Source organism: Daphnia pulicaria, chromosome 6 (assembly GCF_021234035.1).
Source record: "Daphnia pulicaria isolate SC F1-1A chromosome 6, SC_F0-13Bv2, whole genome shotgun sequence".
Classification (NCBI taxonomy): Eukaryota; Metazoa; Arthropoda; class Branchiopoda; order Diplostraca; family Daphniidae; genus Daphnia; species Daphnia pulicaria.
Window position 1 is genome coordinate 17,711,034 of NC_060918.1, and position 13,971 is coordinate 17,725,004.

Consider the following 13,971-nt stretch of genomic DNA (forward strand, 5'->3'; position numbering starts at 1 on the left):
AGTGAGAGTTTCTTCCACGCTCCCTAATCCCACCTTCTCCATACGCTTGTGTATTCTTGCTAACCGGCGCCTTGGCTCCTCCCATCCGAAGAATGGATCTTCCTCCAAGGTTTGAGCTTCTTCTTGATTTTCAACAATGTCCAGGACTGGATTATTCTCTTGATTATCAGCAATATCCAGAGCTGGGGCTTCCTCTTGCTTGTCAACCGCATCTACGGCTGGAATTTCCTCCACTTCATTTGGTTCCATCTGGCTTTCATGATGTTCCTTGGCTCCTACATTCTGGTGTAGTAGTGTTAGAGTAGCAAAAAGGATAATTGTTTTATTGTAGTAGCGTTACCTCCATGTCTCCTCTGTCATGAGTTGATTCTCCAGTAGGGTTCTCAGGATCTCCCGGGATCTCCTTCAAGTGGAAAAAATGATTTATAGTCAGCAGCTTCTTCTGATGATACCTCCTTGTTTACTTCCCCCTCCTTGAAAATGGCATAACGACTAATGATGATCTTACGTGTTGCTGGATTCCACATTCTGTAGGACTTGGAGTTCTCACAACATCCTACAAAGATGCATTCGACTGCTTTTGGATCCAACTTCCGTCTTAGTGCATCCGGGACATGCGTAAACGCTGGGGAGCCAAAGATTCTAAAATATGAAATTTCTTCTATATTTCCTCTATTATTCTAAATATCCGGCTTACATCCTTTCCAGAGCACAAAAGGGGTCACTTCATTGGTGCTGAAAATTGTTTGATTCAGGACATGAGTTGCGCACATGACCGTTTCCCCCCAGAGTTCTAGGGGTACCTTCTTCCAATGCAGCATGCTCCTAGCTGCCTCCATTATTGTCCGGTTCATTCTCTCCGCAACTCCATTTTGTTGCGGAGTATAGGGTGTGCTTCTTTCATGGTGGATACCATTATCTACCAGCCAGCCTTTTAGATGATTGTTGAGGTACTCTCCTCCATTGTCTGAGCGAATGATTTGGACTTCTTAGCCAGTTTGGTTCTTTACATGAGCTAAAAAATCTTGCAAAGCCACTGCTACATCTGACTTGTTATTCAATTCACGGGTTGCACACCAGCCGCTGTAATCGTCCTTAAGGGTGACAAAGAGTCGATTCCCAACTGGGGTTGCTACTTGAAGAGGTCCAAAAACGTCTGAATGGATCCGTTGTCCAGTAGCCGATGCCTTTTCATGTCTATGTCCAAATGGGGAGCGACTCATCTTCCCAAGAACATATCTTCACAGACTGCAGAGAAATTATCGTTGAAAAGAACTAGACCATTTGCACAGCCTAGGGACGCCATTCTCAGTATAGTCTTGTTACTTGTGTATTCGAAGCGACGATGCCATGTTCACAGTGGCTGTAGTTTTATTGCTCGTGTGCCGTCTCATTTTGGGGTGAATACTGTTTAAGATACATATAATGCATCAAGACGACTCCATTCCGAGTGAAGGAGACATTATTATTGGAGAAAAAATCAATCCCTGTATCCGTTGCTGTCCCAATCGAATAAAGATTTGCACCTAATCCACGAACCAGAAGGACTCCCCTCATCAATCCTACACGTAAAGAAAATATTAAGTAACTCCGAAACCCAACACAACCATTTCCTTTTTAAGTTACAATACCTTCAAGTAATTTTCAATTTACTATAGATGATATAGGCAGGTCTCCTTGTCCAATCACTGGTAAGCTTTACCTCCATTACCGGATACATTCCACTGTTCCGGACCAACTAGGACAAAGTTGATGAGTAAATCCCGTTGGTCTGTCATGTGTTGGGTGGCACCCGAATCGGCAAACCAATCAACAGATCTTCTTTCCTTTAAGTCCGCAGAGGATTTGTAACTGTAGGACTGATGCTGATTTTCTCCGTGATTCCCGTTCCGTCGGTTCTCCATTTATTTTTTCCAATCCCTACATTGGCGCTTGAAGTGTCCTTCTTATCCGCAGTGATAACAGGTGACTGGAGTCGAAGAAGACACCTTGGGCATCGTTTTCCAGCTTTCTATTCTTAGTCCTGGCTTGAGATGTTTCCTCCTTTACCAGTCGTTTTGTTAGCGACTAGAGTGTCTTGAGTTCTTGTGGTGTACTATCCCAGGCCACCAAGAAATACTGGAGACCAGATGGTTGGGACACTAGGATCTTAGCCATAATCTGCGTGTCATCCACAGCTGCCCCAATGACCTTCAACTGTGCAGCAATTTGCTCGATCCCAGCTATGAAGTTCATAATCGATTGATCTGCACAGACTTTTTTTTTGTATCATGAAACAAAACTTTATTCCGCTGATTGTTTTTTTTACCTGCCCGAAATCTGTAGGTGTAGAACTGGCCCCACAGAAGGGGTTCACTTTCAGCATAAGGCATATTCCGTCTGGATTCTGCTCCACATTTCGAATGCTGTTGTACAGCTTTGGAGTGTTTTTTGTTTCTCTGGCTTCAATGTCGAGGATTGTTCTGGCCTCGACGTCTTTTTGCTTCCAGTCATCAATTGCATTATTGTTCTGTACTGCCCCGGCTTCATTCCAAACCTAAGACACAAGAATAATACAGATCAGGTTATAGTACATGTCAAGTTATCTCTCTTTAAGCTTATCGGTATAACTCAAACGAGCACACCATCATTTAATCATTTCACTTCTAGACTTTACACAAAAAAGGAATTTGCCATCAGGCTGAAATCACATCACTCTGTAAGTGGTATACTCGGTAACTGCTTGCCCACCCTCAATTAAGCCACAAAGGGTAATATTCAATTTGAGTCGTATTCGTCATCACCCCATCAAGAGTGTAAATATTCTCAACATGTTTTCTCTCCTTTTTTCCATCAGCTATCACTCGTCAAAGTGATATTCAGATTCACACAATATTAGCCATCACTTAACTAAGCGTGGTTTTCCAATTCTCAAAATGTTACGTTCAGCATACCAGATATCACTCATCAAAGTGATATTCAGATTCACACAATCTTAGACATCACTCAATCACGAGTGGTTTTCTGACATCTATGAGACATCCCTGGTGCATAGATAAGATTCATATACTCACATGGTCCATTGATTTATAGTCATAAAGCACTAAAGCAGCATCTTCATGTACCAAAAACTGTCATCAATATATATCCTAAGAATCAATTTACCTGCTCGGGCAGCCTTTCACTCCCATTAACTATAGAGATCAGCCTATTCTTATCAAGGAGCATCCACACACCATATTTCCAGGACGTTAAATTCGAGCCGTCAAATTTGGCAATGTGACCAACATCCTTTGCCGTATTGTTTGCCATATGAATGTTAAATCAATTTAAATAGTATTCCATATTTAGTTCTTAGCATTATCTGGGCCCATAACCTGTTAAGAATAATTTTACTACGTACATACCAGATAGTTAATAGGGAATACACTGAACGCAAGACAAGTAGGTTTACCAGTTAGATGTATTGATTAAGAGTAACTTTACAACACCAAACATGTAGAGAGAGTGAGACAGAGATTACATGGTAATGACAGCAGGTAAAACAACAGAACTGTAGATAGGAAACTTGGCATAGGTTGATCGGCAACAGTGCCATTTGATTGAACAAAGGGGAGAAGGACTTAGTTTGAATCCACTCATGTTTATTCTCAACACTCGTGGTAAGGAATTCTTCAAATTCATTATACATCACAGGGACCACTCCGCCATCCGTTTCGACGGCTGTGATCGGCCGGGGCCATGCCAGGTTGTTGACTGGCGAACCAATTTCACACAATGAAACTGTCGCCACACACTTACCGCTTTATCGGCAAGAACGTCACAAGAGAGCATCATAGCCGTTCCTGGAAGCCTTTGGTTGAGGACGATGACGTACTGAATCTTCCCGTCGGCCGACGAATAGTGGCGGTGGTTCTCCGGGTAGCGCGAAAGTAAAAGTTTGGCAAGTCCTTGGTACCAACTCACCGGTTGGGCTAGCAAAGGAACGAGTTGCGGCTCGCCGGAGCTGATTGGTTCCCTATGCGACAAGGTGAGCAACTCGCGGAACTCAAAATAAGTGAGGTTAGTTGAAGATGAGGCTGGACTTTTCTGCAGTCGCTGCCAAAGCGTGTCTCTCCGACAGTATACTTTGGCCTGGTTAACGATGGCACTTATAAGTTCTTCGGCCTTCCTGGCTTGCTCGCTTATCATGGATTGCATACCTTGCTCATGTTTGGTGTAATAGCCTGGCAACAGAAAACGCAATCAGTACACTAATGATAAATTAAGTAACAAATTGAAATACCCAAATAGTTGATCACTTCCTGCCGGATAAACATTGGCGACCTCATGTCCGTATGCTTCACAGCAGCAGCTGCTGCAGCCGCTGCCGCTGCTACGGCCACCGCTCCTGCGGGCAACGTACGGTTTTCTTCCGGCACAACCGCATTGACGATGATACTCTACTTTCGTTGAGCGAAGCTCACCCCAGGATTACTGACCGACAGCAGCTCGGGAGTTGGCGTTTTCCTTTCTTTATCCGCCAACTGTAAATCTAAATTGCTCTTGGAAATCTTTGGTTGGTCGACAGAGGCTGGCTCTTTCTCGACGACTTGGGTTGAATCATCCTGGGCAGCCGAGACGGAATCCTCCGCCACACGATCGACTATTTCCAATGGGGGTGCTGAGGCCGCCTTAACCTACAAAGTAATCAATTCAAAGATGATTTGAATGAATTCAACATACCAAGCTTGTTAAAGCACTATGTCTTACCGGAGTCGCCGTAGACACGGTCCGGAATTTGCCTGGTTTCTTCTCCATCAACAATCTGGGATAGTATTCCCGCTTTGAGGTCATGATGACGTAAAATTTGATGAAAATGGTCATTGGATCTTCGCAGACCGATTCGTGGGACACCAGCAACGTCACGTCATAGTCATCCGCGTGTTTGAGATCACCATATTCCCTACGAAGGAAGTTGAAAAGTTTAGAAAATATCCAACACCAAATTGCGCCATGATTTGAGCTTACCGTTGTATGGTTTTGAAGGGCCACTGTTTCGCTAAAACATACTCCGTCGTGACTTCATCACTGTCCGAGTTGGTCGAAGAAGCCATCCTGAGGACGTGGAACCCGTAACGGCGCTCGTGACTCAACAGATAATTGAACAGCTGTTCACCCGGAGTTGCAGGATCTTTGAGTGTCAGACTGTTTCTCACAACTTGATTTCTGGCAAAGTTAGGAGCCTGTAGAAAAAATTGCGTTGCGAAAATTGCGGACAATAAGATTTCATCAATTCAGCTCAAATCAATGTGTATATACCTTGTTGTAATATTTGTTAAAATCGTCCAAGAAGCTGATTAAATGGAAACCGGGTTTCAATAGGTAATGACGGCCAGCGACGAATGAGTTGAGACTGCGAAGGTGGAAGTCGTACGTGAACGAGTGCAAGTGAAGTAGAACCTGCAAGAAAATAAAGACACATTAGGGAATGTGAAAAAGGTGCGCCATGCGAGTGGGTTCATTACTTTGATGTGATCGCATTCATTGAGAAAGCGATCGGTGTAATGCGCTTGGGCCGATGCGATGTGCGCCACGTTAGGAAAAGATCCGCCCGTACCGACTTGCAACAGCCGGGACATTTCCAATGCGTAGACTTTGGTGTAGAAAAAAGGTTCTTGAATGGCAACTTCGCACACCAGGATTCCACCTTTTCAAATGCAAGAAATAAATTGAGTCAAACTTTGAGTTCTCGATTCAATTGCAATTCACAAATTTTACCTTGATGAGATTTGTGAAAATAAAGCGTATTGACGTCGGAATTGGAAGAAGATGATGGCGACGATGGACTAGGACCGCCATTAATTCGCGAAGGATGCGAAACATGACGAACTCTACCCGTCTCATCTCCAGCGAGTCTTTGACTTTTCATAGCGCTTTTTGGGCCCCGTTTGGTAGCCAAAGGTTTGATTTCCATCTGCAAGAAGCCCAGTGTGTGGAGATATTGCACGTATTCCTATCATTCGAAACGTAAGAGAGTAAAAATGAGTTAAAACGATTAAATCACGCAAAAAAGGCAAGTGTGACTGACTTGTAAATAGGCAGAACACAACGACTGGTGCCAGTTATCATCTGTCGGTCTTCTAGGTTGGCAAGGAGGCGAATTTCTGGGACTGTTCCGGCCGCCACTGTTGATGGAATTTCCAGACTCGTGTCTCGGCCGATATCTATTCAACACGAAACGACAATCAGTGGCTATTTCTACTTTGAAGAATTAGAATGACCAAAATAATTACTTTAAAAATTCGTTGGTTGATGAAAGCGTAATCATGTCCCATGTTAGGATCCCGAGTTCTGGCCACCTGAAGTCGCCACTTCGGCAGGAAGAGAAGCGGCGTGAAGCAGTAGTGAATGATTCTCGCTACTTGTTTGAACAGCTGGATAATATCTTCAGTAATCGAAATATTATTTCCCGAAGATCGCGCCGGAAACAGCACCAGCAGCCGTTGCATTTCTTCCCGACGTTCGGAATATCTCTTCTCGATCCATTGCTGACCCTGCCGAGTCACCAGATCTCCTTGATTCCCGTAAGGCGTATTGCTCAGCAGTCTTGATAAAGGTTCAAACGAGAATTTTAACGAAATTGATTGACAATGAAGTTAAATGATTCAATTACCTGGCTGGTTTGCTATCCCTAAAAGTCTCCAGATGAGCCAAGTGAGGCAAACTGGACTGACTGGGCTTACGGCTGGAGCCGGCGTTATAATCGCGTGAGGCGGGCGGGACGTGCAGCTTGACCAAGGCTTCCATTTCCGACAGGACCAGAAACGGATTGTTGCGCAGAGTTTGGTGGGCGTGGACTCTTCCGGAGCACTGCTGATTGTGGAAGAGACCCAGTTTATGGGCAACGATGCTGGAGAGCAAAGCCCAGCGGGCGTTATGCCACTGAGCCAGACTGTTGCACTGCTTAATCAACGACTCGTAACTGTCCTTGTTGAAGTTGTACATCCACATGACCCATTCCTGGTCACGGCTGACCGTGGCCCATAGGAGGCGCTGACGCGGGATAAATGGCGAAACCAAAGGCCCGTGTTCTCCGCTCGTATTGACCTTGTCAACATCGCCACCACTGCCGAAATGGCCGCTTTGCGAGTGAATTAGCGTCACCGCTTCTGGGCAAGGATTGTTTGGAGAATCTTGAGACCAAGAGACGAAGCGCTGATGGGCTCGTTGAACTTTGAGAGCCACTTGCCCGTTGCTGTCCTGCTGGATGTGATCAGGCAAGTTGATCTCGCCACTCAACGACTCTTTCCACTGCGCCATATTGCGTCCGATCAGGATGTGCGTCTTGTCCAGCGTCGAACGATCCAGGCTGCCCTGTTTGGGACACCTGGAAATGGGCAGGCAGGCAATTATTGTCATAGTTCGAACTGTTTTTATGGCAGCAGGCAGAGCGACTAGTTTCATGGCTCAGGTGACCTGTCATCGTGAAGTCAAGACAGCTCCTCGCAGGCTGTTCCCTAATCGATTCAATCACTCTAACATCCATGAGTAAGCCTTCAATTGCACTGTCGTGCACAATCCTTGGGCATTTTAGCATGTAAGTATTGTTAGGTTAAAATTTAAAAAAAAATAAAAAAAACAACAGCAACAGCTAACCTTTACTGTTTATGCAGGTTGGAGTGATTCCTTCCTATGGATGGGGTTCCAACCGGAATCAATTGCTGTCCATTGCAGCTCCCCTGATCCAGAACATTTGTGGACGCCACGGTCCAAGAGGGGAAGGACGTGGTACGTTGGCCGCAGGACGTGGTGCGTTGGCTGCTGGGACTTATGACATTTTTTGTAATTTTAGGTCGTGCCTATTGGCCCCCGACACGGGGGCCGTCCAACGTCGAACGTCAAAGTCAAAGCCAAGAAAAGCTATTTTTCCTTATTTTTAAGTAATAACCCTTCCCCTCTTACCTTTTTTTACAGGTCGTGGCAATCACGGAGGAGTCATTGCTCGTGGACGTGGAGCCCCTGGACGTGGAGCCCCTGGACATGTTATCTAGTCCCCTCACATCCCGCTGTTTAAAATTGGGTTCGTCTTACTTTTTTTCGTTTTCTAAGTTCAAGCATGTCCCCTCCCCCAAATTTTGAAGAAATTTTTTTATTGTGGTGTTTTGTTGCACCCTTTTGAGTTTCTTGTTTGGTTGGAGCTTGCTTTGTCCCCTTGGTTTCCCCCTTTATTGTACTCCGGCTACCATTTCCTTAATATTCCTTGATTTGTATAATTCAATTTTTTGCACACGCACTTAGTTTGTATAATTTATTCATGTACTTTGTTAGAATTTCCATACATGCACGCAACCGAATGATCGCTAAGAAAATGAAGAAGAGGTTTGCGGAAAAGGATGCAGCAATTTCTGCAATCCAATCTGAAAAGAATGCAGCAATTTCGTACAATTACCATTACCACCAGTGTTTTCGTAGCAATTACCATACAATCTGATTTGTCAGAACTGAAAAAAATTGCTTGAAAATGCCAAGCCTGACTAAATAGAAATATTGCGCAGATAAACATTGCTATTATCTGAAGAGGATCAATATGAAGAGTAAAGAAAAAAAAACGTTGGTGTAAGAAGAAATAAAACACAATTTTAAAAAAGCTGTTTAAATTTGCCTTCTGGTAGACCGTCAACCGGCACAATTCTTATTAGTTGTATAAATAAGCAATTGACATAGAGTATATTTTAACTGAAATTCATTAATTCTAATGGGTAATTTAAATCCCCTCTCCCTCCCCCCCCCCCCAAAAAGCCAGGAAGATTATACAGAAACGTGTATACACTAGACATAAGAAAGACCCTCTGCCGAGCTTAACCAAAGATGTAGTGGGCAACGTTGACGAACAAAATATCTTTTTGGAAAAGATAAGATTTCTAGGAATATTCGGGGTATGTTTCTTCGCCGTTTTATCTGGCAACGCAGCTTGGTGAAGCAGAAGCAGAAAGTGGGGCGTCCAGTCGGTATTCGATCGAATTAGTTTTCGATCAGCTGATTTGGAAGTTCTTGTACAGCTCGAATTAAATTACAGATTACAGCATTGCCACTTTCAGAATTCATCACTTTGCCATGAGTTTTTGAAATTATACTAGTTTTTATTAATGCAGTTTTACTTTAAGATTTAGAATAAAGGTTTCCTGCGGAAGGATAATGAGTTAAAACACTATCATCTATTAAATTTTTGTTTAATGGTATGTGCACAAGTACTATTTCATTTTGAAATACATGGAAAGGCTATTGGAAAGTGAAATATGAGTATAGCATCAAAATTTTGTTGTGTACTTTTTTATTTAATTTTGTAATCTTAAACTTGCTGCAACAATAATTTCTGCTTCCAGTGAATATTTGTGGTAATCTGTTTATTGTAAATTACTTGCTCCTACCAAGATTCGAACTCTCAATCTCATTTGTTCTCAAAATGCATCATTTATCAAGTGGCGCCCTTACCATCTTACCCAACTAGATACAATGCTTTGTCATAGTTGACACATATTTATCTCGTGTCCTTCCCAACAAAAGAATTAGTTAAAAGATCTCTATATAACAGTTTTGCAATGCTTATAAGTGTTTTGATCCGGAGATGGTTTCACTTTCGACCTAACTTTCAGCAACGCCATTGGTTTTCAGAGATCAAGTGACCAAAACTAATTCAATCGGATACCGTCTGGACACCCAGTGAACAAAATCATAAAGGAGTAAGCATTGTTTCCAAGGTCGTGCTTCCTACTTTATTAATGATTTGTGCCAGGGGGTGTAGGAAAGCTTTATATGCAAATAAAGAAGCAAATTTTTATGCATGATTTTAGAGAAAAAGGAAAAATTTTGAGCTGTCCAAATTGGGAACGGCGTCTTCTCTACTACGGTTGGGATTTATGTTGTCTAAATGAGAGCTCTTCACAAAAAAGTAGAACTTAGAGTTATTTTGCTGGAATTTTTAAAATTATGTCCAGCATACCCTAGTTACACATTTTTCTGTTTGAGAAAGCTTAGCCGGAAGTCTTGCCTTTGCCTCCACATACATTTTAGGTTAAAGTGTATGCAATGCTGATTTTCGGTTTCGGAACTCGATATATGGATAAATATAAATTGCCTTCACAAATTCAATAAAATGTTTTATCCTTGATATGCTCAGAAGATGCATGCCTCTGATAAACAAGAAAATAGCTTCTGCACTTAGAATTGACATTAATCATGTAATAAAAGAGTAGTAACCTACCTCTTGGTACTTTTCTAAATCATAGATGACATTGCAGAAAAAGCACAATTGGACATTAGACGAAATTTCCTTTAAAACTTTTCGATCGGTTCCTTGTTGTTGAAGTGAGCCCAGTGAATTTCACCGAATTATATAGTTCCCATACCTGGAATCCTGATTTTTGTGTAACATAATCTTCAAAAACTTCCCACTGTTTAATAATTTAAAAAATGTATCTTGACTAAGTGAAGAGGCTAGATATCATTTATATTAATCTAGGGGCTATAAAATTTCAATGATTTGAACAAAAATTCCAAGTAAAAAACTGTTATATTGGTGCACACCTCGAAATCGGGGTCTTTATGATTGACAAGTTGTTGATGTAGTCTTGGTCGTGGCGACTTCCTCCAAGATAAGGCTGAGGCAACTCCTGTCTTGGGATGATCGACAACTCGTCAGATCAGTTGTCAACAAGCCATCCCCAAATAAATTGAGTTTTCCTTCAACGTAGCAGGGTTACCATTCCAGGAAACAAAGTTCTCTGTGGGTGTGCAGAAGCACGACTCGTAGCCTTCCACGAGTTTGAAATGGGTTCCGCCAACTCCGTGACACCCCTAGTATTACCAGAATTGTCATTAGTTCTATCGTCATCGGCTTGATCAAAGACGACAAGATAAAGATCAATGTGGACTTCTTGCTTGTCCTCCGAAGACATTGACGATAAATTTCCCTCTATTTCCACTTCGAAAGTATCTGCAGGGACTTTACTTTTCCAGTTTGGAGTTTGGGAATTTCTGCAAATGTGGTACACGTTGGTAATCCAAGAAGCATGCTTTTAAAAGCCACAGTTAAAAATGTTGGTCGATACCTAATAGAATATTTTTGGATTTTCGTGAACAAATGCCACCAATACAAGCAATTGGTACTGTTTGGAATGCGAACGTATCCAATTCAAACACCAAATTTGTGATGAAATGTGGTTGAATAAATTACACGAGAATTGTCCTGATCACCTTGTATGGGCACGTTGTGTGACGTTGTAAAGTGTTGGTAGCTAAATTGATAGATAGTCAGTCAGTGGCCGACCAATCCCCCGAAATCGCAAGTTTACCGGGGGAAGAGGCACAGAGGAGTTTGGAAGGAGATTGATATGCAACAGGTACATTTCTGAAGCGTGTTTTGACATTGAATCCAAAGAAGATACTTGTTAAGAGAGAATATACAAGGATATGAAACTATAAATAGAAGTACAAAGTATTATACAATCTAACTGAGAAAAAATTAGTTCTTCATAAAAAATCTCTAAAAAATAATTGTCATATCAGTAGGCAAGCTTACAAAATCTCAATCAGAGAATCAAAGCAAATTGAAAAACAGTAGGCTTCGGGTATGACACCGATGTAAAAAAAATATTATATGAGAAAACAGGTTGAAAGGGGAATCAACAATTTCCACGACATCCATAGCGGATTGTTTCAGACCAGAGTCTAGAGAAATACTGGTTGCCACTACACTAAACAACTCTGTGAGCCTTATTGAAGGTCTTGCCACATGGGAACTGAAAAGTCGCATCATAAAATTCTTGCGCTTGATGCATAAACAAATCAAGAAAGTTTTCGCACAAATTCCTTCCTCAATTCCAACAACAATCCATTCCTTGCCTTCTTTTCCATAAATTTCAATCCCCATTAATCGGTTTTGGATACATTTGTTGATGGCATTGCCAGCATTTTTTCCTCGCCCGCCTCCAAAGACACGTTGCACTGGCGCTAATTTGAAATGACGCTGACATTGGTGGACGATTTACAGCAGGGAAAATGGAACGTTTCTTCTAACTACGTAGACTTCTGAGAGGGCACTGAAGACACAGAGTTGGATACCGTGTGAACGTTGGAATATTCTTTCAACATTTGTAGGATAGGTGATGGAACAAATTGTATCGTAACAAGGATTTGGATGTATCGTATGATAACAAATAAAGCTGCATAGAAATAAATTTTTGTTGAGGTGTTCATTTATTGCTAAGTACGGCATTTGAAATAACATAAAATTGTCTTGTTTCCCCTTGCCTGTTTGCTGAATTTGAATAAAGCGTGGATTCGTTTGAGTTACTGGGAGAAAACTGGTTAACTAGCTGCTGATTAGTCAATGACATTTGAGGAGGAAGCATTTTGGTTTGCCTCGGTTGAGTTTCTACAACGCCGAAATGTTCAGTCCAGTATTGGACAGCGAAGTAGTGATATAATCCATTGTAGGCCACCTGCACGATAGATTTGCGTCTTTTAAGGTGCTCGATTACTGTAGTTGTGTTCTCATGCAGGCTGGCAAATCTTTACAGAAACCTGCAATTAATTTTGTAACTGTTTGTTTCGTGTTGACGTGTTTTAAGCTGAAGGGTGCAGCTTTTGTGCTTTGGGAGATTAGCTGTGTTGTATACGGTAGTATTAACATCATCATTCATGTCTTTAACAATGAGTTTATCGAGCGTGTCACTACAATTGATATGATTCCGTTATTTAAGCTATTAAAGACTAAAAGACTGGCAAACGACGCTATCGCCTCATTTCCTGCGTAAAATTCTGTCTGTCGAAGATTCCCCACTGTTTTTCAAGGGCAAAAAATCAAGACACATTTGATAACACGATAAAATACTATGAAATTTTTAAATTTCAATTACTGTGTTGATTCAAGTTTTTCTCAGTTTCGCTAAATTCACTGAAAAATTCATTGTAAAATTCTATGTCATCAGCCACCAGTCGTCTAACGGAAAAGTAATTTCCAATGTTTCAAAACTATTGATGTAACCAACAGTTTATAAAACAACATTTAAAAATTGTCATGAACGTTATAGTCAATATTAGTTTCTTATACATCAAGTGCTATTCTTTTCTTTTTCTAGAGTATTGTTTGAGGATACTTTTCACGTTATTGACAACTGAGCAAACTGTTTCTTTATCCGAAACCTCTTTTGAAACATTTTCGTCTGATTCATCGATCTTTTCCTCTATTCTCTGCATGAATACACAGCACATAAACACACGTTTTTTGTTTCGTTTGTCTTTCATTTCCAAATTGTTTTATTACCATTTTTACATTTGATTTTTTCTTTTTCCAAGGTGCAATACTGACAAATTCACTTATTTTCCACGGCAAAGCTGATTACTACGAAAAGTATGAAAACTAAAGATTAATTGGGTGTGTACATTATCGCTCATTACGTGCACTACCCCACCAAAAAAATGCTCTTCTGGTTTTAGTTGTCGAATGGGACGTCAAACAACCTCGACTGGTACGAATTCCGTCGGCGGTCAATCTCCTTTTTCAATTTAAACTTTTCCTTAGACAGAATATCTTCCTCTTTCATTCTTGTTTTCAAGAAAGGCAACTCTGACCGAGTTTGTTTCTAATAGCACCAACGGATGAATTTCTCGGATATAATCGTCTCCACTTTAACCACTCGAACTAAGCAGTGGGATCCGGGAGAAACCTCGCTCACTCCAGATTTTTTAAAACTGTGTTCTCAGCATCTCGTAAGTCGAAAAGTCAAGCCTGCTTTCTCGGTATCTATAAAGCTAGATGCAACGCCAGTTTCACTTATTTTTACAATAACTCATGGAATTAACCAAAATGTGAGGCCTTTCGCGCTGGAAGTTCCAAAGATTGGTCTAAGACATATTCTTGAAATTTCTTATCCGTCTGTAATTCACGACCTGCTAATGATACCATTTCCTTTTCAGCACCGAGAAAATTAGTTCCATTGTACCTTAAAC

General features: G+C 41.5%; 2 protein-coding genes across 2 annotated transcripts; both read right to left on the reverse strand.

Annotated features, from left to right (window-relative positions):
- Positions 1–4,406: 4,406 nt before the first annotated feature.
- Positions 4,407–5,622, reverse strand: LOC124342308 (KICSTOR complex protein SZT2-like). Its single transcript, XM_046795277.1, has 5 exons — positions 5,487–5,622; positions 5,281–5,421; positions 4,990–5,204; positions 4,732–4,924; positions 4,407–4,658 (listed from the first exon to the last, which is right to left on the reverse strand). The coding sequence occupies exons 1-5, from the start codon at positions 5,598–5,600 to the stop codon at positions 4,422–4,424; spliced, it is 900 nt and encodes a 299-aa protein (XP_046651233.1). The 5' UTR covers positions 5,601–5,622; the 3' UTR covers positions 4,407–4,421.
- A 177-nt stretch (positions 5,623–5,799) lies between these two features.
- On the reverse strand, positions 5,800–7,361 carry LOC124342306 (KICSTOR complex protein SZT2-like). Its single transcript, XM_046795276.1, has 4 exons — positions 6,635–7,361; positions 6,255–6,567; positions 6,050–6,185; positions 5,800–5,974 (listed from the first exon to the last, which is right to left on the reverse strand). Exons 1-3 carry the CDS (start codon positions 7,279–7,281, stop codon positions 6,102–6,104), a joined length of 1,044 nt encoding a protein of 347 aa, XP_046651232.1. The 5' UTR covers positions 7,282–7,361; the 3' UTR covers positions 5,800–5,974; positions 6,050–6,101.
- Positions 7,362–13,971: the final 6,610 nt, after the last annotated feature.

What these genes read in the sequence shown, in the direction of transcription:
- LOC124342306 (XM_046795276.1), bottom strand. Translation starts at nt 7,281, where the DNA reads ATGGCGCAGTGGAAAGAGTCGTTGAGTGGCGAGATCAACTTGCCTGAT. An exon ending in AGGGATAGCAAACCAGCCAG is followed by an intron (nt 6,568 to 6,634) that starts GTAATTGAATCA and finishes ACCTTTATCAAG; the next exon opens with ACTGCTGAGCAATACGCCTT. An exon ending in TCAACCAACGAATTTTTAAA is followed by an intron (nt 6,186 to 6,254) that starts GTAATTATTTTG and finishes CGTGTTGAATAG; the next exon opens with ATATCGGCCGAGACACGAGT.
- LOC124342308 (XM_046795277.1), bottom strand. Translation starts at nt 5,600, where the DNA reads ATGTCCCGGCTGTTGCAAGTCGGTACGGGCGGATCTTTTCCTAACGTG. An exon ending in ATGAATGCGATCACATCAAA is followed by an intron (nt 5,422 to 5,486) that starts GTAATGAACCCA and finishes ATTTTCTTGCAG; the next exon opens with GTTCTACTTCACTTGCACTC. An exon ending in TTAACAAATATTACAACAAG is followed by an intron (nt 5,205 to 5,280) that starts GTATATACACAT and finishes TTTTTTCTACAG; the next exon opens with GCTCCTAACTTTGCCAGAAA.